The 24,080-nt window shown below is 24.2% G+C and overlaps 2 protein-coding genes and 1 long non-coding RNA gene across 6 annotated transcripts in view; 1 reads left to right on the top strand and 2 right to left on the bottom strand.

The window, feature by feature from the left end:
- The window catches only part of LOC127290526 (retinal homeobox protein Rx1-like), a 53,524-nt gene extending 49,665 nt beyond the window's left edge, over window positions 1–3,859 (bottom strand). The window contains exon 1 of the mRNA XM_051319155.1: window positions 3,797–3,859. The gene's annotated coding sequence lies outside the window, so the exon portion shown is untranslated. The remainder of the gene's footprint in view (window positions 1–3,796) is intronic.
- A 1,071-nt stretch (window positions 3,860–4,930) lies between these two features.
- LOC127290524 (odorant receptor Or2-like) overlaps window positions 4,931–24,080 on the bottom strand; it is a 169,461-nt gene continuing 150,311 nt past the window's right edge. The window contains exons 1-5 of one of the 2 annotated variants that reach the window (XM_051319150.1): window positions 6,776–7,217; window positions 5,770–6,144; window positions 5,364–5,568; window positions 5,117–5,272; window positions 4,931–5,033 (exon numbers count right to left, since the gene is read on the bottom strand). In XM_051319150.1, the coding sequence (XP_051175107.1) occupies window positions 4,986–5,033; window positions 5,117–5,272; window positions 5,364–5,568; window positions 5,770–6,144; window positions 6,776–7,137 (1,146 nt within the window). In that variant the 5' untranslated portion in view covers window positions 7,138–7,217 and the 3' untranslated portion in view covers window positions 4,931–4,985. Of the gene's footprint in view, window positions 5,034–5,116; window positions 5,273–5,363; window positions 5,569–5,769; window positions 6,145–6,775; window positions 7,218–24,080 lie in introns of those variants that run through there. The other variant, XM_051319151.1, reaches the window with a different exon arrangement.
- Window positions 7,511–11,933, top strand: LOC127290532 (uncharacterized). Of its 3 annotated transcripts, XR_007844377.1 has the most exons (5): window positions 7,511–7,693; window positions 8,554–8,615; window positions 10,233–10,387; window positions 10,791–11,213; window positions 11,732–11,933. It is a non-coding gene; the product is annotated as an uncharacterized LOC127290532 (long non-coding RNA). The 3 variants fall into 3 exon arrangements; XR_007844376.1 differs by lacking the exon at window positions 11,732–11,933 and having other exon boundaries at window positions 10,791–11,457; XR_007844378.1 differs by lacking the exons at window positions 8,554–8,615; window positions 11,732–11,933 and having other exon boundaries at window positions 10,791–11,457.

Genomic DNA, 24,080 nt, shown 5'->3' with positions numbered 1-24,080 from the left:
TAACATAATTTTCGATGTGTTGAATTTTTTTTTTTTTTTTTTTTAATACCATTTTGATATTAAAATAATACAAAATTTAATGTGATAATTATTAGTGGTGTAATTAAAAATTATTGATTTATTATTACACAAAATTTTTATAGTATTCTATTGTAATATATTTGAATTTTATTTAATATTTTACAAGTTTACAACAAAATTGAATGATAATTCATGTACAATTAATAAAATTGTTATTTACAAAATTACAAATGTACATTATTATTTGTTCTGAATTTTTTAATTTTTATAATAATTTTTCTCTTATTTGAAATTAATTTGACTGATAGAAAAATTTTTAATGTTAATATCAGAGTTTTTATTTCTTTGTTTAAATTATCCTTGATTGTTTTTGTAACGAGCAAATTACATGGATTTGATAAGATTAAAACTCGAGTAAGAGACTTTTAAAATCTGAAAGTGAAAAAAATTACAAAAGTTTAAATTTATTATTTTATTTCTTTTTTGCTTTTACATTTAAATACCTTAAGAAATGTTTCCAATGACATTGTAACAATAGACAAGCCACTCAATTCCAAAGGCCTACCAGCACAAATATTATAAGAATCAATAATTTTTTTGATTTTATAGGCAATTTTGTCCAATCAATTTCATATGCAACATCAGCGATACCTGCACTCTGGGATTAAAATTAAATTAATTAAAAATAAATAAAATCATTAAAATTTAAAAATTTCAAATTATTATTAAAATAATTTTATTATTCGATTTTTTTTTTGTTTTTATTAATTTTCAAGACATTTTTTTAAAAAATTATTATCTTTCATAAAATATACGTGAAAAAAAATATTAAGCACCTTTCCTATTAATTCTTGACCAAACCAACAATAAAGAAATATTTCAAAAATAATAGTATTGGAAGTTGCAATTGACGACCAAAATTCCATTGAATTTGGATCAGCTAAAAATATTTGATAAATAACCGAACAAAGTGCAATTATTGTAATTAAAAACATTAAAGCTGCCAACGAGCCGAGAATATTGTTCAACTTTTTCCCCATTCTAAGAAAAATTTATTATTATTTTTTAATTAAATTAAATTTTTTAATTAATTATTAATTTTGTTTCGAAATTTAATTAATTATTAATATCGATTGAATGGTACAGAAATTAATAATAATAAAAAAAAAAAAAAAAAAACTATCAACAACTTACAAATAAATATAAGAATGATGATGTAAGCATTCTTTAAGAACAATAAATTGTAAATTATTATCAATATTGTAATTTTTTTCAAACAATTTATCAATTTGATATAATCGATGTTTAATAATATCCAATTGACCACAAATTTGTTGCATCATTCCAATAACAAGACCATCTAATCCAACCTGTGCGTTAAACATTATTAACATTACCAATGATTCATGTAAATAAGCAATCCAAAAATTAAATTTTTCATGTATATTGTATGGAAACCATGCTTTCATTGGCAATGAATTGTAAATGTCTTTTGATACCAATGACAAAATGACAAAATTAAATACAAAATACACGTAACATATTATAAAGAAACGAATAGAATTTAATCTGTAATTATAAAATTATAAATTAATAATAATAATTACCCTAGAAATAAAATTATTTTCTTTTTAATTTAGAATAATAAATTAGTTCTTTAAATTCTCTTTATTGTACAATATTTAAAAAAAAATCACTGATATTTAAAAATTAAAAAAATAATTGTCTAATCAAAACTACACCGATAGAAGTAATTTTTGATTCACATAATTAAATATTCAAATAAAACTTATATCTATTGTCAAATAAATATTTTCTTCAATAAATTAAATTTTATTTGAATCAATTAAATTTTATTTGTCCTAAATACAGAATGTATTGGTTTAAATAAAATTTATAATAAAAATTATTTCAAAACAAAAAAAAATAATTGATTAGAAATAATTTGAAAGCAAATTATTTGAAGCAATCAAAAATTTTTTGAAATAAAATAATTAATTATTTTGAAACAAATAAAGAATTATTTGAAATAAAATAAGAAAATTATTTGATAATTGATACAAATAAATTTTTATTTATACTGGTAAAATTAAATTATTATATAGGGTCAGAATTTCTCAAACGGATCACCTAAAATTCAGAATTTTTTTTTTTCATCAAAAATCATTTCTTTGTAAAAATAAGTCCCTGAAATTTTTAGGTCAAAAAAAATTTTTTGTTAAAGTTATAAACAATTGAAATTTTTTGCAGTCTTATTTTAAAAAATTTTTTTCTCGAGTTCCTGTTCATCAATTAAAAAAAAGGGTTTTTCTCGTCTTAAAATGTAGTTTCTAAATATAATTTTTATTTTGAAAAAATTTCATATTTAATAGATTTTTATATTATTTATTTATAAAATGTTATTAAAAAATAGTGTTCTTGAGGTCCTACAGAAAATAAATTTTTTTTTTTTAATTCTCCACACAATTTTGTGTAAGAAACCTTAAAAAAAAAAATGAGACTAAAAAAAAAATTTCTGAATTTTAGGTGATCCGTTTGAGAAATTCTGACCCTATAAAAAAAAAAAACATTTTTAAATGACAAACCTATTGAAATTGTCAATTTTTTTTTGTAAAAAAAATTCATATTCGTCACGTGGTGCACAATATTTTTTCAAGAACATATCGTCAAATTGAATAATGTCATTGCGACGAAACAAAACATAAATAACCTTAAATATCAATGCAAACACTGTCATTGATACCATAATATTTTCCATCATTATTGAAATGTCAGATGGAATAAATATAACGTACATTATCAATGAAATGTCAATTGTGACAAATAGAAATAGTATAAAAAAACTATAAATACTATAGAGTAAAAATATCCATTTTGATGTTAAGTACTTTGGTTGCCAAAGACCGGAATATTGTAAAATTTTAAATGAAAATTTTGCTGTTATCATACTGTGAATTATAATTCATAAATGAACTATAATATCGAGGGAATAAAACGATTTTTATTATCAAAAAAAAAAATTCTATTATCTTAAACCCCTTTTTGCTTATAAAAATTAATGTATAATTGGTAAAATTTTTTTTGTTACAAGTTTTGTAAGGTACACGAGACACGTATGTAATTATAACGGTTTCTAGTCTTAGAATAATTAATTAAAACGTGCGTGTACAAATATTGCAGGGAGAAAATATAACAAGGAAACATAGTTAATATTTAATTATTCTACTGGCGGGAATAAATTTACACTTAAACTATAAGTGATTTTATTTTTACTCAGTTCAACATCAACCTTCGTAGTATTCACTTCGTTTAAAATTATTATTATTAAAATAATTAAAAAGTATAAAATAAAACAAAAAATTTCGATAAAAGTACAAATTTCTCATTTCTATAATTATAATAATACCGAGTGATTTATTTGAAATTTATATAATTGAAAATATTTTCTAAACTATTATTGGTATAATTGACAAATTATTAATTTATTATTATATTATTAATTATTACTATATTTATTTATTAATAATTTTATTAATTTAAAAAAAAAATTTATTTAAATGTAATTTGTATTTAAATATGTTTTTTGAATTTTCATTCACAGTAGTGAGAAGAAGTGTTAAAAGAAAACGGAAGTGATTTGCCATTTGTGACACTACAAACGAATTGAAATGCAAATTATTTAGAAAATTTTTCTTTTTTCTGTGTTATTTTCTTTTCCGATGAAAACCTATAATGATAGGAGAGAAAAATTGTAACTAAAAAAAAAAAAATTTACCTTATTTTGGTCGACGAATGCAGTTCATAAATGTGACCTTATCTCCAGGAGTAAATTCAGATTCTGCAAGAATAAAATAATATTTTTTTTGTGTAAAAATATCTATTTTTAAAAACATAAAAAATTTTTTGTTAATTCTGATATTTTTTCGGTTAAATTGTTCCAGACAACTGTTTTTGTATTGTTTTCAATTTGTTTTATCAATTAATCGAATCTTTTTTTTCAATAAATTCCTCTAATTTTCCTTAAACAAAATTTATGTTAAAATTAAATTGCAAAATTATATTATTACAAAATAAGAGTTAATACCAAAAATAATTTTGAATTTTTTTTTTTCTTTATTATCTTATTATTTTTATAAGGGCAAGGGCTATTATTATTATTAAATATAATAAAATATAATAACAATAACAATAACGATAAACATTAATTAACAATAAATTAACAATAATGTTCATGAAGTGAACATAATTTTCAATTTATTTTACTACTTTACAGCTATAAAAAAATCAGTGCGATTAGTGGAATTATTCCTTTGTCTGAATTGTTCATCATTTTTATTTTTCCCAATAATTTATAGTTATAATAGCTTAGAATAACACAGAAAATTATAAGGTATTAAAATAAGCTGCAACGCTTATTATTTTAATCCAATTTTGCTTATTTTAATACCAAATTGGATTAAAATAAGCAAAATTAGATTAAAATAATAAGCGATGCAGCTTATTTTAATGCCTTTAAATTTTCTGTGAATTAATAAAACTCGCGTGTACGAATAAAGCGAGAAAATATAACCATGAGGGATATAGTTTAATAATTGATAATTTGCCATCCTGTTGGCAAGAAATACACAGGTAAATTAATTTTTATTTTTTATTTGCTCAGTTCGACATCATCCTTCAAACTGTTAACATTGTTAAACTAAAATATATATATATATATATTTACTTCAAATAATTGGTTACTATTATCAAATAAATATATACTTGAAGCAAATAATTTTTATTTTCATTAAATATTAGCTACAAATATTTGTGTATTTGAAATGAATACCAATTAATTCATTAAATTAATAATTATATAATTAATTTATTTTCTTCAAATAATAATTTATTTCATTTTTCATATTCTTGGATTTTATTTTTGTCTAATAATTATCCGTAAATTTTGTTTTTTTAAAACTCGAATCTTACATCGATTTAATAAGATTAAAACTCGAGTAAGATACTTTTAAAACCTGAAAAATAAAAAGAAATTAGCTCCAATTATTAATTAATTAATTAATTAATTCAATAATTAACTATAATAAAAATTTAAAACCTTGAAAAATGTTTCCAATGACATTGTAACAATTGAAAAACCACTCCATTGTATGGGCCTAGCAGCTCGTAATATTATAAGAATTAAATATTTTTTTGATTTTATTGATAAATTTGACCAGTCAATTTCGTAGGCCGCATCGGCTATACCTGTACTCTAAATTATTTCAAATTTTATTAAAATTATAATTATAATAAATAAATATAAAATTCATAATTATAATTAATTTGCAGAAAAAAAATATCACCTTTCCAATCATTTCCTGACCAAACCAACAATAGAGAAATATTTCTATTAGAAGACTATTGGAAGATGCAATTGATGACCAAAATTCCAATGAATTTGGTTTGTGTGTTGACACTTGATAAATCATTGAACATAAAATAATAATTGTAATAAGAGACATAAAAAGTGCCAACCAACCGAGAATATTATTCAACTTTTTGCCAATTCTAAAAGAATTAATTTTTTTTTAAATTTAATAAAAATTTTATTTACTTTATTTATTTATCGACAGTTATTAAAAAAATATAATTAATTTATTATTATTTAAAAAGTACTATATTATTAAAAGAAATTAAATTAAAAAAAAAAAAAAATTAAGAATAAAATATTTTTTAAGAACAATATAATTATTAAAAATTTATTCTTACAAATAGACGTAAGAATGATGATGCACGCATTGTTTAAGAATAATAAATTGTGAATTAGTAGGAATTTGATCATTTTTTTTAACTAATTTATCAATTTGACATAAACGATGACTAATAATGTCCAATTGACCACAAATTTGTTGCATCATTCCAATTGTAAGACCATTTAATGCAACATATGCATGAATCATTATTAACATTACCAATGTTTCATGTAAATAAGCAATCCAAAAATTAAAATTTTTATCTATATTATAAGGAATCCATGCTTTCATCGGCAATGAACTTTCAATATCATTCGATGCCAATGACAAAATGACAAAATTAAATGCAAAATACACGTAACATACTGCAAAGTAACGAATGGAATTTATTCTGAAAGAAATAGAAGCTTTATTTTTCTATTAACATTAAAAAATAACAATTAAATACCCAAGCAAAAATTTCAGTATTATACCAGAGTTAACTATTGGCGCAGTACTGGTTCAGTATTGGCTGCCGAGGCTGGGCAGTCTGATTTTGTTTTTCAAAATTAAAATTGTATTTTATTTTGCTCTTCTCTTGGTAAAATTATTTAGTTAAAAAGTTTTCTGAGACCATTTCCAAAACTTAATTCCAATACTGGGTGCCAGTACTGCGCCAGTACTACGCCAGTAGTAAATTTTCGATTGGGTATTTATTTGATAATAAAAAAAAAAAATTTATTATCAAATAAATATTTATTAATATATTTTACTAATTTACCTTACTAAATATTTATTTGATAATAAAAAAATAATTTAACAAATTTATTAACAAATAAATATTTCTTTAGACCAAATAAATGTTTATATTTTAAACCAAAAATTTTTTATTTAAATCAAATATTCGAATCAATAATTTTTGCTATTTAAAATAAATACATTTGACTCAAATAAAAAATTAATATAAAAAATTTATAGTCAAGTAACTGATTATTTGAATTACATAAATTTGTTTTCATTTTTTTTTGTTTTAAATGACAAACCTATTGAAATTGTCGATTTTTGTTTGTATGAAAAATTCATGCTCATCACGTGGATGACAATATTTTTCCAAAAACATATTGTCAAATTGAATAAATTCATTGCGACGTAATAAAATATAAATAACTTTGAAATTCAATGAAAAGGCACCAATAAAAAACATAAGATTTTTCATTAATATTTCTACATTAGTTGGAATTAAAATTATAAACAATAATAATGACATGTCAAGTGTGACAAATAGAAAAACAATTGTAAAACTATATAAATTATAAAGTAAAAACGCCCATTGTGATCGAAGTGATTTTGGTCGCCAAAGACCGGAATATTTTAAAATTGTAAATGAAAATTTTGCTGTAATCATACTGTGTGTGATTCATATAGACTAGATATATATATATATATATAATATCAAAAGAGGAAAGAAATGACATTTATTTTAAAGCCCTTTTTTCATTTAATCAATGTATAATTGCTTATATATGTTCTTTGCACAAAGACATAAGAATTTTTTACACACGATAAATAGAGGTGATATATGTAATTATAATATAGCTTCGCTTGGTATATAATTATAACTAAACTTGCGTGTACGAATAATAAAATAGTACGGAGAAAATATAACAAGTCAAGTTTTAATAATTTATTATTTTTTTCGAATCCTGTTCAATTTATCAATATCAACTATATGTCGCTTTATTTTTGCTTAGTTTTAAATCAACCTTCAGAATGTTCACTTCGTTAAACAAAATTTAATTTTTTGCATAAGTGAAAGTCAATGATTTAAGTCTGACTTTTTAAATTATTTTTTTTCAGTAGTACAAGTCAATATTCCGTTAGATTCTTTAATTACTAAATTATAATTTGGTTCTATTTTGATACCTAAAATTAGTACTGTTTTAGTACTTTCTTTTTACAGTGTAAGTAGTATATGTCAGTATTTAGTCACACTATTTAAATTTGTTTCGTAGTTTTTCAGTAGTACAAATAAATATTTAGTGAGGCTGCTTATAAATTATTTGTTATTTTTCATTAGTACAAGTCAATATTCTGTCAGAATTTTTGAATTTTTTGTATTCTTGTAAGTAGTACAAATCAATATTTAGTCAGACTTTTTAAATTTTTGTTATTTTTTCAGTAGTAGAAGTCAACATTTAATCAAAAATTTTAAATTTGTTTTGTAGCTTTTTCAGTAGTACGAGTCAATATATTGTTACGTTTTTTAATCGTTTTTAATTTTATCAGTAGTATAAGTCAACATTTGTTTAGGATTAAAAATTTTTCGTGCTTTTATCAGTAGTACAAGTAAATTTTTTGTCAGACTATTAAAATTTTTGGTGTTTTTATAAGTAGCACAAGTGAATATTTCTGTCCGACTATTTAGATTTTTTAGCGCTTTTATAAGTAGTACAAGTCAATATTTAAACAGAAATTTTTAATTTTTTTATGTAGTTTTTGCAGTAGTACAAATAAATATTTAGTCCGACTTTAAATTTTTTATTTTTCAGTAGTACAAGTCAATATTTAGCCAGCCTTTTTAAATTTGTTTCGTAGTTATTCAGTAGTACAAATAAATATTTAGTCAGATCTTAAAAATTTTTTGTTATTTTTTCAGTAGTATCAGTCAAAATTTCGTCAGACTTTAAATTTTTTGGCACTTTTATAAGTAGTACAAGTTAATATTTAATCAAAAATTTTAAACTTGTTTTTTAGTTTTTTCAGTAGTACAAATAAATACATATTTAGGAAGACTTTTTATAAATTTTTGTAATTTTTTCAGTAGTACAAGTCAATATTTGGTTAGAATTGAAAAAAATGTTCGTACCATTATAAGTAGTACAGGTAAATATTAAATCAGACTATTTAAATTTTTTGGTGCTTTTCTAAGTAGTACAAGTCAATATTTAGTCAGATCTTTAAAATTTGTTTCGTAGTTTTTCAGTAGTACAAGTGAATATTAAGCCAGACTTAAAAATTGATTGTAATTTTATCAGTAGTATAAGTAAATATTAAATCTGACTTGCTAATTATTTTTTTCATATAATTTTATTAGTTGGTAAATTTAATTTTTAGTCAGACATAATAAATATTAAATAAGAAAATAAGTAGTAAAAGTAAATATTTAGTCAGTTCTAATTTTATATTCAAATATTTTCAGTAGTACAAGTCAATGTTTGACTTTATAATCGTTTCTAACTTTATCAACAGTAAAAGTAACTATTTAGTCAAACATTACAGAAATTTGTGAATTTTGTCAGTAGTAAAAGTCAATATTCAATCATACGTCCAAAAAATTTTTGCAATTTTATCAGTAGTATAACTTAATGTTTAATCAGCCATGACAATTTTTTCCTGTTTGCAATTTTTTTTAGTAAAATTAGTTATTTAGTAAAAAAAATAAATACTAAATTAAACATAATAAATATTATATTTTATAAATATTTTTGGTTTTTTCGTCTCAATTTGTTATTGCTAAATTTTTTTCTCGTTTACCAAATCTATATTATATATAAAGTTAAGGGAAAAGAATGTTTTTGTTGAAAATAAAAAGAAGAGATTACTCTCGTGTGTTTCATCTTTTACATAAAGTGAACGTTCAGACGTGTTCTAATTTTCGTTGTCGAGCTCATATCGCGAATTTTCAATGGAAAGGGGTTGGGGGAAGGTGAAGGGGGCAAAACTTTTAGTCGACTTCCTTCTTTCTTTCTTGCCTTCCTTCGTTGTGCTTTCTTTCGAAATTTCATTTCGAGTTAAAGTATTTCCACTTTTTCCTTTGAAACTTTAAAATGAGGCTGCAGACGAGGGAACAAAATAGTTGAAGGGAAGGGGGTTTAGGTTGGAACTGAGGGGGTGGGGGAAAAAGTAAGAGGGGGTAAAAAAAGTGGAAAGGGATTCTTGAGAGGGTGGAAGACGTAAAGAGGAGAGGGGGGAGTTTCTCTCTCTCTCTCTCTCTCTCTCTCTCTCTCTCTCTCTTCTTTGAGAAAACCAAATATATTTTTCATGTTTTCGTTACTCATCGTATTTTTTTTTTTTTTTTTTTTTTTAAGCTGACAGGTTATTTCTTGAAAAAATTCTGACATCCCCCCTCAAAATTTTTAAATTATATTTTTCTTTTTACAGGAGCCATTGTACTCGAGATTTGCCAATTTGGGATTTTTTGGTTTATTTTTCTACCTTGGAATTTTTTTCCAGTAGTACAAGACAGTTTTAGTCAGACAAATTGAAATTTTATCAGTAGTTAATGAAAATTATAGTCAGACATTGTTTATGCGATTTGCCTATTATTTTTTAATTAATTATAATTTAGCTTGAAAACTTTTTTCAGTAGTAAAAGTCAGTATCAGTCAAACAGGAAAAAAATTTCCCTTTTTCTGTTTTATTAAAATTAATTTTTAATTTTCTTTCTATTTTCTTATTTTAATATAAAAGCATACAATTGAATTTTTTTTTTTTTATCAGTCATATGAAGATTCGTAGAATAAAAGAAACAGAAAAAGTCACAAGAAGCAAAGGAGTGGGGGACAAATGGATCGTTCAAAAGAGACGTTGCTTTTAGTAAAATGAAGGAGGAATATTACAGTAAACATCCATATATATATATATATATAGCTAAAGTAAGAGAAAAACATGCATATATACAAAAAAAAAGAATTGCAAAACGTCACGAGAAAAATAACATCAAAAAATACTCGTGCAAATTTATTTCCATTTTTAGTAAATATACTTAAAAGAGAGAAAACAAGGAAAATTCGAATACTATTTTAAAAAAATTAACTTCTATTTTTTAAAAAAAATATATAAATCGTTTGAAATTTTTTTTTTTTAATAAAGAAATATGAAAAATTATTACATTCGAAAACTAAATTTTAAAAATTTGTTTAATTTCAATTTGTAAAAAAATATTTGTGCCCAAAAACATTTATAAGAATTTTCCATTTCAAATAAATAACAATTTTTATAATTAGCATTTTTCTAATAAAATTAGAAAATTCAATTGTCATGTTATTTTACTTTTAGATTAATAAAAATACCACAGCGAGTTGAGGGGAGGCAACAAAAAAAAAAGTATAAATTAAATATAAAAGAGGTGAACGACCGAGCTCTTTTTAAATTGGTTTATCTCATATTTCACAGGAGTATTGCACTGGAGTTCGAAATTGATTGCCGAGTGAGTTGAAGGAAGATAGAAAAAAAAAAATATATATATATATATATACTTCGAGGGATGAGAAAGGACTTTGTGGTGGTAGATTTTCATGGCGGTTGAATGAAGAGTGTTGGAAGGGGGCAAAAAAAAAAAGAAAATTGGGGTCGGGGGGGGGTGAATAGACCAGACCCAGCGAAAGCAAAAATACACGAGAAAATACATTCTTCAAAAATGAGAGAAACAAGCGTATGTTTTCACAAACAAATATTTACATAGAAACAACAAGAAAACGGGTAAATGTATTTTCTGTTTGATTTGTGACTATATATCCTATATATTTTTTTCCGTTTTACAAGTCTCACATTTCTCGAAATTTTTTTTTTTTTTTTTGGTTTTCAAGAAACGACATGACTAATGGTTTTTTTATTGAATAACAGAAAATACAAAACTAATCTTAAATTACCCGTAAATTTTTTTTCATCAAAAATCACAATTACAAATTTCTAAACCATTGTTTAAAAAAATAATTAACTCATTCACAGAATTTTATTTAAAAAAAAAATCAAATTACAAAAAAAAAGAACTTTTGATAAAAAAGATAAAAAGTTTTATTTAAAAAAAATATATATAAAAATAAAATACAGAATAATAGTTATATTAAAAATATAAAAAAAAATTTGTTTAAGAAAATTAAAATATTAATTTTATATATAAATAAATGTATGTAAAAATAAAATTGTAAATTTTATAAATAGAAATGAAAAAATAGTGTGTAATTATTATTATTAGTAATTGTTGGGTTTTTTTTCAGATTATAAAACTTTGTAAATGGACTTTTTTTTTAATAGAGAGAAATTTTCTTCATTAACAGTGAAGAATGGGCGGCATTAGATAATCATCAGTCTTGAGTAAATTGTACGGAATCCCTTTTCGAGTTCAGAAGTTTTGCTACAATATTAGACTAAACTTTGTCGATTTACCTCAACAACCAAAAGTCCTTGATTCAACACTAATGTCTTCCCTATATGTTCAATTTTCTCTCTCTCTCTCTATATATATATATATAAATTTAGTAACTATATCAATTATTATTATTATTTTCCCCATCCTCTTATCCATGCAAACTTTAATTATAAATGATTAACTACATTTAGCGTATAATAATTATTAACTACCAGAACAATATTTATTAATTGTAAAAATTTCTTAAGTTGAGTGAAAAGTAAAAAATGTAAAAATTTTTTTTTCTAAACTGACATTATTTTTCTACCTCAATTTTTTCATAAAGAATTTGTTAATTGATTATTATTTTTACTATTTATTCTTATTATTAAATTTAATAATTCAGAATATTCTAAATAAATAATTTTTTTATGGTATAATAATAATAATAATAATAATAATAATAATAATTTTAAATAATAATTAATAATAATGCGGAAATTAATTCTGGAAAAAATTTGGGGTTTAATATTATAATAATTTGAAAGAAAATAATATATAAAATGAAGAATCTTCATACAAGTTAAAAATAAAAATAAAAAAAAAAATGCAGAAAAATGAAGTGGAAAATGAATTGAATGCGGTTTCCGGTCTGTCAGTTAAATAAAATGTCTGTAGCAGTGGCTATGAACCGATAAATTGAATTTCCTAATGGTAAGACCTTCAGTTCGTTACCGCGAATATTTTGTTAAGCTGCAACAAGCGTACCGTATATAAATTGTGTATTTCTGATGAAGTGTAACAATTTTCTCTCTCTCTCTCTCTCTCTCTCTCTCTCTCTCTCTCTCTCTCTCTCTCTCTCTCTCTCTCTCTCTCTCTCTCTCTCTCTCTCTCTCTCTCTCTCTCTCTCTCTCTCTCTCTCTCTCTCTCTCTCTCTCTCTCTCTCTCTCTCTCTCTCTCTCTCTCTCTCTCCTTTAAAGAAGTATTAGTTTTTTTGAAATAAATGATAAATCATTTTTTTTTTTTAATTATAAAATTTGTTTCAGTCGAAAAGAAAGCTTTTATATAAATTTTTATTTGATTATTTTATTTTACTTCAAAAAGTAGTAAATACCAATTTTAGTCAGACATATAACAATTTTTTTTTTCTATTCATAGAAGCTTTATTTTATTTTTCAGTAGTAACAGACAGGTTTAGTCAGATATGTTTTTCTTTTAGGTAATTTTTTTCCTACATTAATATTTTGTAATATTTTTTATTATTACTATTTAATAAAATTTATTTATTTATTTATAATATATTTAAATTTTATTTTATTCAATAAAATATTATTTTTTAATATTTTAATATTTTAATATTTTTAATTTTTGTATTTTTAATTTTTATTTTATATTACATTACATTGTATTATTAATTTATTTACCTCTATGGGTGGTTAAAAATTTCAATTCACCTGTCAATATTTAATAAAACATTTTAAAACTTTTTTTGTAGTTTTTTTCAGTAGTACAAATAAATACATATTTAGGAAGACTTTTTATAAATTTTTGTAATTTTTTCAGTAGTATAAGTCAATATTTCGTTAGAATTTAAAAAGAATTTTTGTACCATCATAAGTAGTACAAGTTAAAATATTTTTGTCAGACTATTTAAATTTTTTTGATGCTTTTATAAGTAGTAGAAGTTAATATTTAATCAGACTTTTTAAATTTTTTTTTCAGTTTTTTCAGTATTACAAATAAATATTTAGTAAGACTTTTTATAAATTTTATGTTTTTTCAGTACTACAAGTCAATATTTAGTCAGACTGTTTAAATTTGTTTCGTAGTTTTTCAGTAGTACAAATAAATATTTAGTCAGAATTTAAAAAATTTTTTGTTATTTTTTCAGTAGTATAAGTCAAAATTTCGTCAGACGAATTTTTTTGTGCTTTTCTAAGTAGTACAAGTCAATATTTGGTCAGAATTGAAAAAAAAAATTCCTACCATTATGAGTAGTACAAGTAAATATTAAGTTAGACTATTTAAATTTTTTTTTTTGCTACTTTTATAAGTAGTACAAGTCAATATTCAGTCAGACTTTTTAAATTTTGCTTTGTGTTATTTTTCAGTAGTACAAATAAATGTTTAGTCAGACTTAATAAATATTTTTTTTGATACTTTTATCAGTAGTACAAGTAAATATTAAGTCAGATTTAAAAAAATGATTGTAATTTTATATAGGTAATTGTAAATTTAACTGAAAACAAAAGAAATAAAATTTTCTATTGAAAAAAAAAATCGTTTTTTGATTCGATATATAGATAGTTGAAAAATGATTGCTTATCTGGATTTGTGAAAGCTTGCATCAACAGTGTTAAACGGAAGAAAAAAGGATCTATTATCTGAATGACGAAGTGGGATTTGAATCGTAGGAGTTATCGTCCTAAGGATTGTTGAAGAGGATGAAGAGGAGAGAGAGAGAGAGAGAGAGAGAGAGAGAGAGAGAGAGAGAGAGAGAGAGAGAGAGAGAGAGAGAGAGAGAGAGAGAGAGAGAGAGAGAGAGAGAAGGAGGGTCCAAAGTGGTTGGGGCTTGTCAACGCAGAAGTGGTTTTGTAGCGAACTAGTGTGAGAGAGATGAGAAATAGAGAGAGGGAAGGGGAGAGAAAAAGAGAGAGAAAAGAGAGAGAGAGAGAGACCCGAACTGGAAGACTGGCGCGTGCCGTGTTTCTATCGATTCTTCCTTCCTTCCTCTTTCAACCCTTTTCCTCGTTCGTGTCTGGCTATTGCCTCTTTAACCACTGACTTGACGACAACACGATATTACATAGAGTAAAACCGCATGTCCCACCTTTACTATATATATATATATATATATATATATATATATATATATATATATATATATATGTCTATTATGGTCGTTTTACATTTGACCCACCATCAGACCTAATCCCGAGACTTTAATGACCTATTCTCTCTTACACACACACACAATTTTAACCTACAATTTTCTTTTAAGACCTTTATTTAACCTTCATGGTTACAATAAATTTTTTTTTATCTTTTTTTTATCGCTACAAAAATAGAGATCGATATGGAATGAGAAAAAAAAATTTCTTATGCTCAAAAATAAGGATGATAATAAATTTTTTTTAAAATAATGAAATAAGACTATTGATTTTTTGCTGCTATACCTTCGGAGTATGTTAAATTATATATGTTAGTATCTGGAATGCTTATAAATTGCTTTCTGTTAACTACAATGTATATACATATATGCGTATAAAGCGATTCTGTATTATCAACAGTGGTAACCATAGAAAATGAACGAAAGCCGGTTAATTATCTTATTGCATGCTTTTTTTTGTCGCGGAGATAATAGGAAGAATGCATTTTCATTGTTATCTACAGTTAGTTCTCGATCGATTTGGTTAATCAATTATAAATATTCCTAAATATATATATATATATATACCCGTGTGGAAAAGTGATGTGGGCCCCCAGCGGGGGCCCTTATGGATCGCCCTCATGCCATGAGGGCCGCATATGGATGATCCATAGGGGCCCCTCATGGAAACGACATGCTCATCGATGAGGGCGCCCGCATGGGCGATCCATGAGGGTGCCCCTACGGGCGCCCTTATGGGCCCTCACGTTTGCCCTCATCTTGCCCTCAAGTTTGCCATAATGTTTTTTAATCAATAATATTAATAATAAAAGTTAATTAATAATAAATAAGCTTAAGTTATGAATAAATAACATATTTATTTAATAATTATTCAATTTTAAATTAAATTCTTACTCAAATTCAATTTATTAATTAACGTTCTAATTAATTAACTGTCGGATATAATTAAAAGTAATAATAAATTAATTAATTAAAAAATTAAAAAATATTTAATTTATGCATACTATTAACGGATATTTTCATTTTTCAATTAATTCATACATAGAATTAATGATTAAACGCAAACCTGAGAAATAAATAAATCTAACGCATGGGGGGAATCGAACCTACGACCTACGGACTATGAGTCTAACGCTTTACCAACTACGCTACGTACGCTACTTCAAAACGAATGCTAACTTCTTGATGCTATTTAAACTTCAAAAATACCTAACAAAGAAAAGTGCTTAACATCATTTAGTTAAAGTTAAGATATTAAATTATATTTTCCAATCAAATGCAATTTATAAAATATAATTAATTATATGCTTTATGATTATTATCATGAATCATCTCAGGCGAATTTTCAAAAAAGTGTAAATATATTTTTATTAAAAACGCGTTTTTCGTTGTTTTAAATCATTGGAAACATTCATTTTTTGTTGATAAAAAAATATTTGATTTTTGGACTTAGAAAATTTTGCTAATCGATCATGAGGGCGATCCATGCGGGCCCCTACGGTGGCCCTCATCTATTTTGCCATAAGTGTGAGTGTTATTTTCAAAAAAGTGTAAATATATTTTTATTAAAAACGCGTTTTTCGTGGTTCTGAATCATTATAAACATTAATTTTTTGGTGATAAAAAAATATTTGATTTTTGGACTTAGAAAATTTTGCTAATCGATCATGAGGGCGATCCATGCGGGGCCCCTACGGTGCCCCTCATGGATTCGCCATATGGATCAGCCCTCATGGGCCCCCGCCGGGGGCCCCGAACTCTTGAGGGCAAGATCGTGGCTTTTTCCACACGGGTATATATATATATATATTTTATATATTATTTTTTATAGTAAATGTATTATTTTTTAATTTATTTTTATTCTTTTCTATTATTTTTACCCTTTTTATCTATTTTTTAATAATTTTTTTTATATTTCTGTCGCGTTCTGAAGAAAAGGACCCAAGAAGCAAAAAAATGTAGGTTATGTTTTAAATTGAAAATATACAAAGAGAATCAACTCTCAATAATCTCTAAATCTGAATTAGTAAAAATGTTTACTAATTTAAATTACACGGAGAAAAAGAAAAAGTAATTTTTACTACTTTCAGAGTAAAACTGGACTAACTCGAAGTTTCTGCGCATCTCTGGCAATTTTTACTCCAAAAATAGTAAAATTTATTATTTCTGTAGTAAATTTTACTGTTTCCGTAGTAAGTTTTACTATTTCTAGAGTAAAATTTACTATTTTTGGAGTAAAAATTGCCAGAGATGCGCAGAAACTTCGAGTTGGTCCAGTTTTACTCTGAAAGTAGTAAAAGTTACTTTATAAAAGAAATCTTTTTTCTCCGTGTAGTGACTCACTTTTTGCTTCTGAATAAGTAAAATTTTACTAATTATTAGTAACTTTTACTACAAATTAATAAAATTTTACTAATAGTACATATTATATATTATTACATATTATATTAGTATATATTTTTTATTTTACTATTAGAAAAAATTTTACTAATTATTAGTAACTTTTACTAACAATTTGTAAAATTTTACTAATTCAGAAGCAAAAAGTGAGTCACTAATTCAAATTAGTAAACATTTTTACTAATTCAAATTTAGAGAGTAGAAATAATTTATTACATCAAAAATATTTAATAAAAACTGATTTTAATTTTACAAATGTAAAAAGAAACTTTTATTCAAGGTAAAATTATCATAAACATAACCTATATAATTCATTTGCTTCTAAGGTACCTTTCTTCAGAAAGTGTTACATTTATTAAATTTTTTTCTATTTTTTTCTATTGCTTTATATTTTTTATTTATTTATATACATAAAAGGGCCTTGGCACAAAAAAAGTACATTTATATATTATTTTTTTTTTTATTTTTATGAAATTTTTCAAAAAAAAAAAATTTGTAAAATAATTATGTATTTTAAAAATCCAACTATTTTTAAAGAAGATTATAACAATTCTTGGGAAAATAATTTTAGTTGACAATCAAATTTACTAATTCGACGCTAATTAATTTTTGATGAATAATTAGTCTGCGAAATGGAAGTCTAATTTCATTGGAATAATTTGATAACAATTTATTATATATATATATATATATATATATATATATATATATATATATATATATATATATATATATATATATATATATATATATAAATTACCCTCTATTGTTATATAATACAGAGTTTTAGAGAGAGCTCGAGGCGAGAAACTTTGGAGATAGATTTTATGGTCTGACGTGTCGTTGACCTTTACTACTTCCAATTCCAAAAAATAAATATTCAATATATTTATATAAAAACATATATTTTTTTTATTTATATGACAATATATAAATTATAAACAAAATCATAAAATAAATAATTTAATTTAAAAAAAAAATTTAGATAAATATGTTTTTTTGTGCTAAAAAAGGGATAAAAGTACATATATATATATATGTATATATATATTTTTCCCCTGAAATCCAGAGATAAAAATAGAGAAAAGAGGATGTTGAAATGGTCCAGAAAAATGGTACGGGACGGGACATCTCAAAAGAGTATGGTGAATGGTGTTTGGAGGGTATTTGAGGTTCTTGAGGGTATATATATATACGATATAAGGAGAGGGGGTTGGAGGGAGGGGGGTGGGGTGGGGTTGTTACGTTTAAAGGGAAATGTCGCGGGGTACTGGTCGCGTGCCGGAGGCGTGGTTAAAACCCCTCCGAAGAATTCTCTCTCCGTCGATCCCCACTATCCTCATGCACCCTTGTCGGTTATTGATTCCCCCGGGTAGCCACCCACAACCCCCTAACAGAGACGTGGAGGGTGAGGGGAGGAGGGGGGGGTTGAAATAGGGGATGGAGGTAGAATGAGACGATGGAATGAGATTCTTTGGCGGAAGGGTAGAAGGAAGGGGAGGAAGAGGAATGGGGTAAGAAAGAGGGGAGGGGGGAGGAAAATGAGAAGAGATTGAGCCTATATATATATTGTATGTAGGGACGTCTTGAACCAACGATCTGCAACGCATATTCAAGTATTACCTAGATAACTTTTTTTTTCATCCCCCTCCCCCCCCCATTAATTATTACACAAAATTTTTTTTATTAAAATTTGAATTTATAAAAATAGTTTTTTATTATAAAATCCCCCCCGGCCCCCTATTATAATCAAGATGATAATAATGATAATAAATTTATCTATAATATTATTAATAATGAAGATAAATTATATTTTTTTTTTAAAAAAATTTTTTAGACTCATAAAGAATGATTGATAAACAAAAAAAATTTTCCTTATCTAACTAAAGGAATAATTTTTTTAAATATAATTATTGAATATAATAATTTATAATCAATGATATATAATAGAGTGAAATATATGAAAATTCACAATTTATCCAAATGAATAATGTCAATTCATCATAAAAAATTGAGATATATTATAAACGATATTATTCATTCCACTGCGTATATAAATGACGTATATATGATAAATTGCATTCATTTTTCACTGTTTCATTTCCATTCTTTTCTTATATTAGACACATGCGATCGAAAAACGATTTTATGGTAATGTATATAGATATGTATATTACACATATGAAAAAGTAGAAGAAAATGGAGGTTTAAAAAAAAAAAGATCAAGGGAGATTAGCTCAAGAATTAAAAGGACGAAAAATTTTTTTTTTGTTATTTACTCTCTAAATTTGAATTAGTAAAAAATTTACTAATTTGAATTAGTGACTCACTTTTTGCGTCTCAATTAGCAAAATTTTACTAATTATTAGTAACTTTTACTAACAATTAGTAAAATTTAACTAAATCTAAAGCAAAAAGTGAGTCACTAATTTAAATTAGTAAACATTTTTACTAATTCAGATTTAAAGAGTAAAAAAAAAAGAAAAAGAAAATAGAAAAAATAAAACAGAAGGAAAAAAAAAGATAAAAATGTATATTATACAATTTTTCTTTACTCCTTCCTCTCTTTTTGTTTGTTATGAAAAAAAAGTTAATAACACTAAAATTTTAAAACGCTTTAAGATAAGGATATTAATAAAGTAAAAAAGTAATTTAGCGCGCAAAAGTCGATGAAGGCGCGAGGAGTAAAAAAAAAAGAATAAATCTTTAATAACGTGATAAAAAAAGAGTTTTTTTTCTTTTTTTTTTATTAAAAACGTAGTCACAATAGTAGGGTTTGTTGGGGAGAACAAAAGAGACGAGAATATTTATTTTCTTTTCTTTTCGTCTGTATATTTTTCTCTAGTACATTTTTTTTCGACCTTTTCTCCACGACTCAATATTTTTCCTAAACTTTTTATTTTTATCTTTTCTATTCAACATTCGGTGAAATTTATTTTTCCCAACTCTTTTGTATCTATATTCCCCCTCCCAACAAGTTTTTTTTTATCACCTTTTCCTCCAGGCAATGGAAAATAATAAATTTAAAATCTAATTATTAAATAAACTTTTTGTTTTGATTTTTTTAGATTTGTATAAAAAAAAAATTTGTGTTTTGTAAAAATTTTTTTTTTTTGTAAAATTTGATTTTTTTGAATATTTTAAAGAAGAATTTAGCAAACACATCTTTTCTAATTCATTGTTTCATATAGATGAAAGTGTAAAATATTAAAATCTATGAAATGTAAAAGCTGTTGAATAATTTGTCTTTTCTCTCTTTTAGTATTTTTTTTTCTTTTTTAAAAAAAAATTATACACGTACATAAAAGCCTGAAAGCTTTTAGTTTTCTAGTACTGAAAATTTTATAATTATTTTTGTAATTTAGCTGGAAGCAAAGTTTTTAAGTATATTAAAAACTGCTACATTTAAATTCTTTCACGATTGCTCTCTGACGTACTTTTAAGTAAAAAAAAAGAGCTCGGGAGTTTCATCTTAAGTTTCCCAGGGAATATTATTTCTACTTTTCTAGCAGAGAAAACCACTTTGAGAAAATGAAAATCGCCAAGAGATTTTTCCTTATGCTTTTCTTTTATTACTGAATTTTTTATTACCATCACTTCGATGATAAATATTGCTTCTTTAAAAAAAAAAAAAAAACTAAAATATTTTATTTATTTATTTAGCACAAAATTTTAATAATTATATATGTAAATTTTCAGGTTTTAATTTAGTGATTAATTTAATTAAATTGATATGTTTTCAGAAAAAAATTTCACCTGCGGAAAGGATCGAACCCGGTATTTTTTATTAAAAGTCGAGAGCACTAACCATTGGACTAAACACAACTTTGTGAAATATTTTTTCAACTATTTTTCTCAGAGAATACTAGAGAAATTTTTTCAATAAGCAAAAAATGACAAAATTCGTTTTTGTAAAATATATATATATATATATATAATATTTATTTATACAAAAAAAATAAGAGACAAATGTTGGAGATGGAAAAGGAAAATTGAAAAAATCAGACTAAATTTCTTTTATAAATAGTACAAGTAAAAATTTAGTCAGATTTTTTTAATTTGTTTCGTAATTTTTCAGTAGTACAAATAAATACATATTTAGGAAGACTTTTTAAATTTTTTTCAGTTTTTTCAGTATTACAAATAAATATTTAGTAAGACTTTTTATAAATTTTATGTTTTTTCAGTAGTACAAGTCAATATTTAGTCAGACTGTTTAAATTTGTTTCGTAGTTTTTCAGTAGTACAAATAAATAATTAGTCAGAGTTTAAAAAATTTTTTGTTATTTTTTCAGTAGTATAAGTCAAAATTTCGTCAGACTAATTTTTTTTGTGCTTTTCTAAGTAGTACAAGTCAATGTTTAGGCAGAATTAAAAAAAATTTCGTATCATTATAAGTAGTACAAGTCAATATTTTTTCTGATTTTAAATTTTTTTATTTTTTAGTAGTATAAGTCAAAAATTTAGTCAGCCTATTTAAATTTTTTTTGCTGCTTTTATAAGTAGTACATGTAAAAATTTAGTCTGATTTTTTAAATTTGTTTCGTAATTTTTCAGTAGTACAAATAAATGTTTAGTCAGACTTATTAAATATTTTTTTGATACTTTTATCAGTAGTATAAGTAAATATTTCATCAGACTTTCTAATGTTTTTTTTCGACTTTTATTTTAGAAGGATGAAATTAGTTTTAATCAAAACATAAATTGTAAATTAGAAAGTAGTACAAGTCAATATTTAGCCAGGCTTAATATTTTTCCAATATTTTCAGTAGTACAGATAAATGTTTAGTTATACTTTCTTTAAATAGTTCCAATTTTTTATCAGTAGTAAAAGCAAATATTTAGCCAGACTTATTGTATTTTTTTTTAATACTTTTATCAGTAGTACAAATAGAATATTTAATTACTTAAATTAACTATTTTTTTCAGAGAATACTAGAGAAATTTTTTGAATAAGCAAAAAATGACAAAATTCGTTTTGTAAAAAATATATATATATATATGTAATATTTATTTATACTATAAAAATAAGAGACAAATGTTGGAGATGGAAAAAGAAAATTGAGATGAAATTTAGCGTTGGAAAAGAAGGGGGCTAGGGGGGGGGGCGTGCTACAAGAGGGGAAAATTCAGTAAAGAGGAGTAAAAGGAATATTGCCTGTAGGTTTATGACTCTTAGAGGACACTGACTTTTACGATTATTAATCTGTATATATTCCCTTGGATCTGTTTCGTCATTGGATTTCCGTTTCGTGTAACTCGTTTCGGAGCTTTTTACTATGTTTTTCATGAGCAGCAGACGCATAAGTGATGGAAAATGCAAGCGACCCTTTCTTTCTCTTTTTTTTATCTCTATTATATTGGACTTTATTTCATTTTTTTCAAAGAGGGGTGGATGAGAGAGCGAGGGATCAATAAACTAATGGATTAAAAAAACGAAAGAGTAAATAAAATATCTATTTCAATTATATTTTTAATCTTTTTCAATATACCGAAAAAATATAGAGAAAAAAACATTTATGAAATTAGTAATTGTTTCCATATAAAAAAAAATGTATTTTTTTTTAAAAAAGAATAAATTCAAAGCATTGATTTTACGTTTTAATATGTTTTCCAGTAGATAAATTCAGTTTCCGTCAGACGATAATTTTAAATCTCTTAATGAAATTACAGGGAGGAAACAAGACAAGCTTCGTCAGTGGAAAATTCCTTTTTGATCAGACACTTTTTTTCCTCTAGGAAATTTGAAAAAATAAATATATTTATTATAATAATCTTTTTTTTCTAATTTTCAATGATTTTTTAATGAAATAATTGTTAATTTTTCTATTTGTTGGATAATTTTTTATTTTTTCAGTTTTTGTTTAAAGAAATTTTAAAATCTCGCATACTATGCGTATACGCACAGGTGTGTATCAAAGGTTTTGTGCAGGTGTAATGCCCTCGTAAATCAAATGCGCACTAAATTCCACAACCATTTCAGAAGCAGCGAAATGACGCCCGCGATAATAGAGAGATGCCTCTTCGCCTACTGGATCAGACGCAATAAAATGTGAAATGGTAATTCGCGGATGGGCCATCTATATCTATATATATATATATATTCTATGAGAAAACGAAACTTGTTTTTTTTTGCAGAAACGCGCAAAATACTCCCTTTGGATTAATTTACAATTTTTATTTTTCCACACGCAATAAAATCATATATATATATGTGGAAATATTGTCAGCAGAAAAAAATTGTTATTAAAAAATAAAAAAGAAATTTACAAATCCTCTTAAAATGGTTCTAAATATAATTTTTTTAAAAATTATTTTATTATATTATTTTTCATTATTTTATTATTTTTATTATTTCACTATTTTAGTATTTTTCTATTTTATTATTAAAATTTTTTTATTTCTTTTTTTTTATTATTTTTTATTATTTTATTATTTTTATTATTTTACTATTTTTCTATTTTATTATTTTATTTTTTTTATTTTTTTTTTATTTTTATTATTTTTTTATTATTTTATTTACAAAAAGAGGAAAAATATTTTTGTTTGAAATTTTTATTTTTATATTTTTTGAATTTACACCTAAGTAATGGAATGTATATTTTAGTTGAGATGACAAGTGTAATCGTGAAAATGTCCAATTCGCGGGTAAACAAAGATGTAAGCGGGTACTTGCTGAAATCCTTTGCCCCCCTTCCCCAACACTTCCCCCTTAACCCTTGTTTAATGCAACATGGCAACGTTTTCACATTACGGCAGCTCATAAAACGTACCGTAAAACTGAAGAAATTAAAACTTTGCAACTCGCCTATCTCAAATGAGCACTCGACTAATATATATATATATATAGTAAGTCTTCGTGTGAGTATTTGCAAACACTTATAATATACTTATATATGGGTCAAATTTTTAAAAAAGGATCACCTAA

The sequence above is a fragment of the Leptopilina boulardi genome, unplaced genomic scaffold (genome assembly GCF_019393585.1).
Source record: "Leptopilina boulardi isolate dan_hultmark-lab unplaced genomic scaffold, ZJU_Lbou_2.1 LbouV2_70, whole genome shotgun sequence".
In the NCBI taxonomy this organism is placed as follows: Eukaryota; Metazoa; Arthropoda; class Insecta; order Hymenoptera; family Figitidae; genus Leptopilina; species Leptopilina boulardi.
The sequence above is the reverse complement of the archived record's forward strand: the minus strand, read 5'-3'. Positions and strand labels throughout refer to the sequence as shown.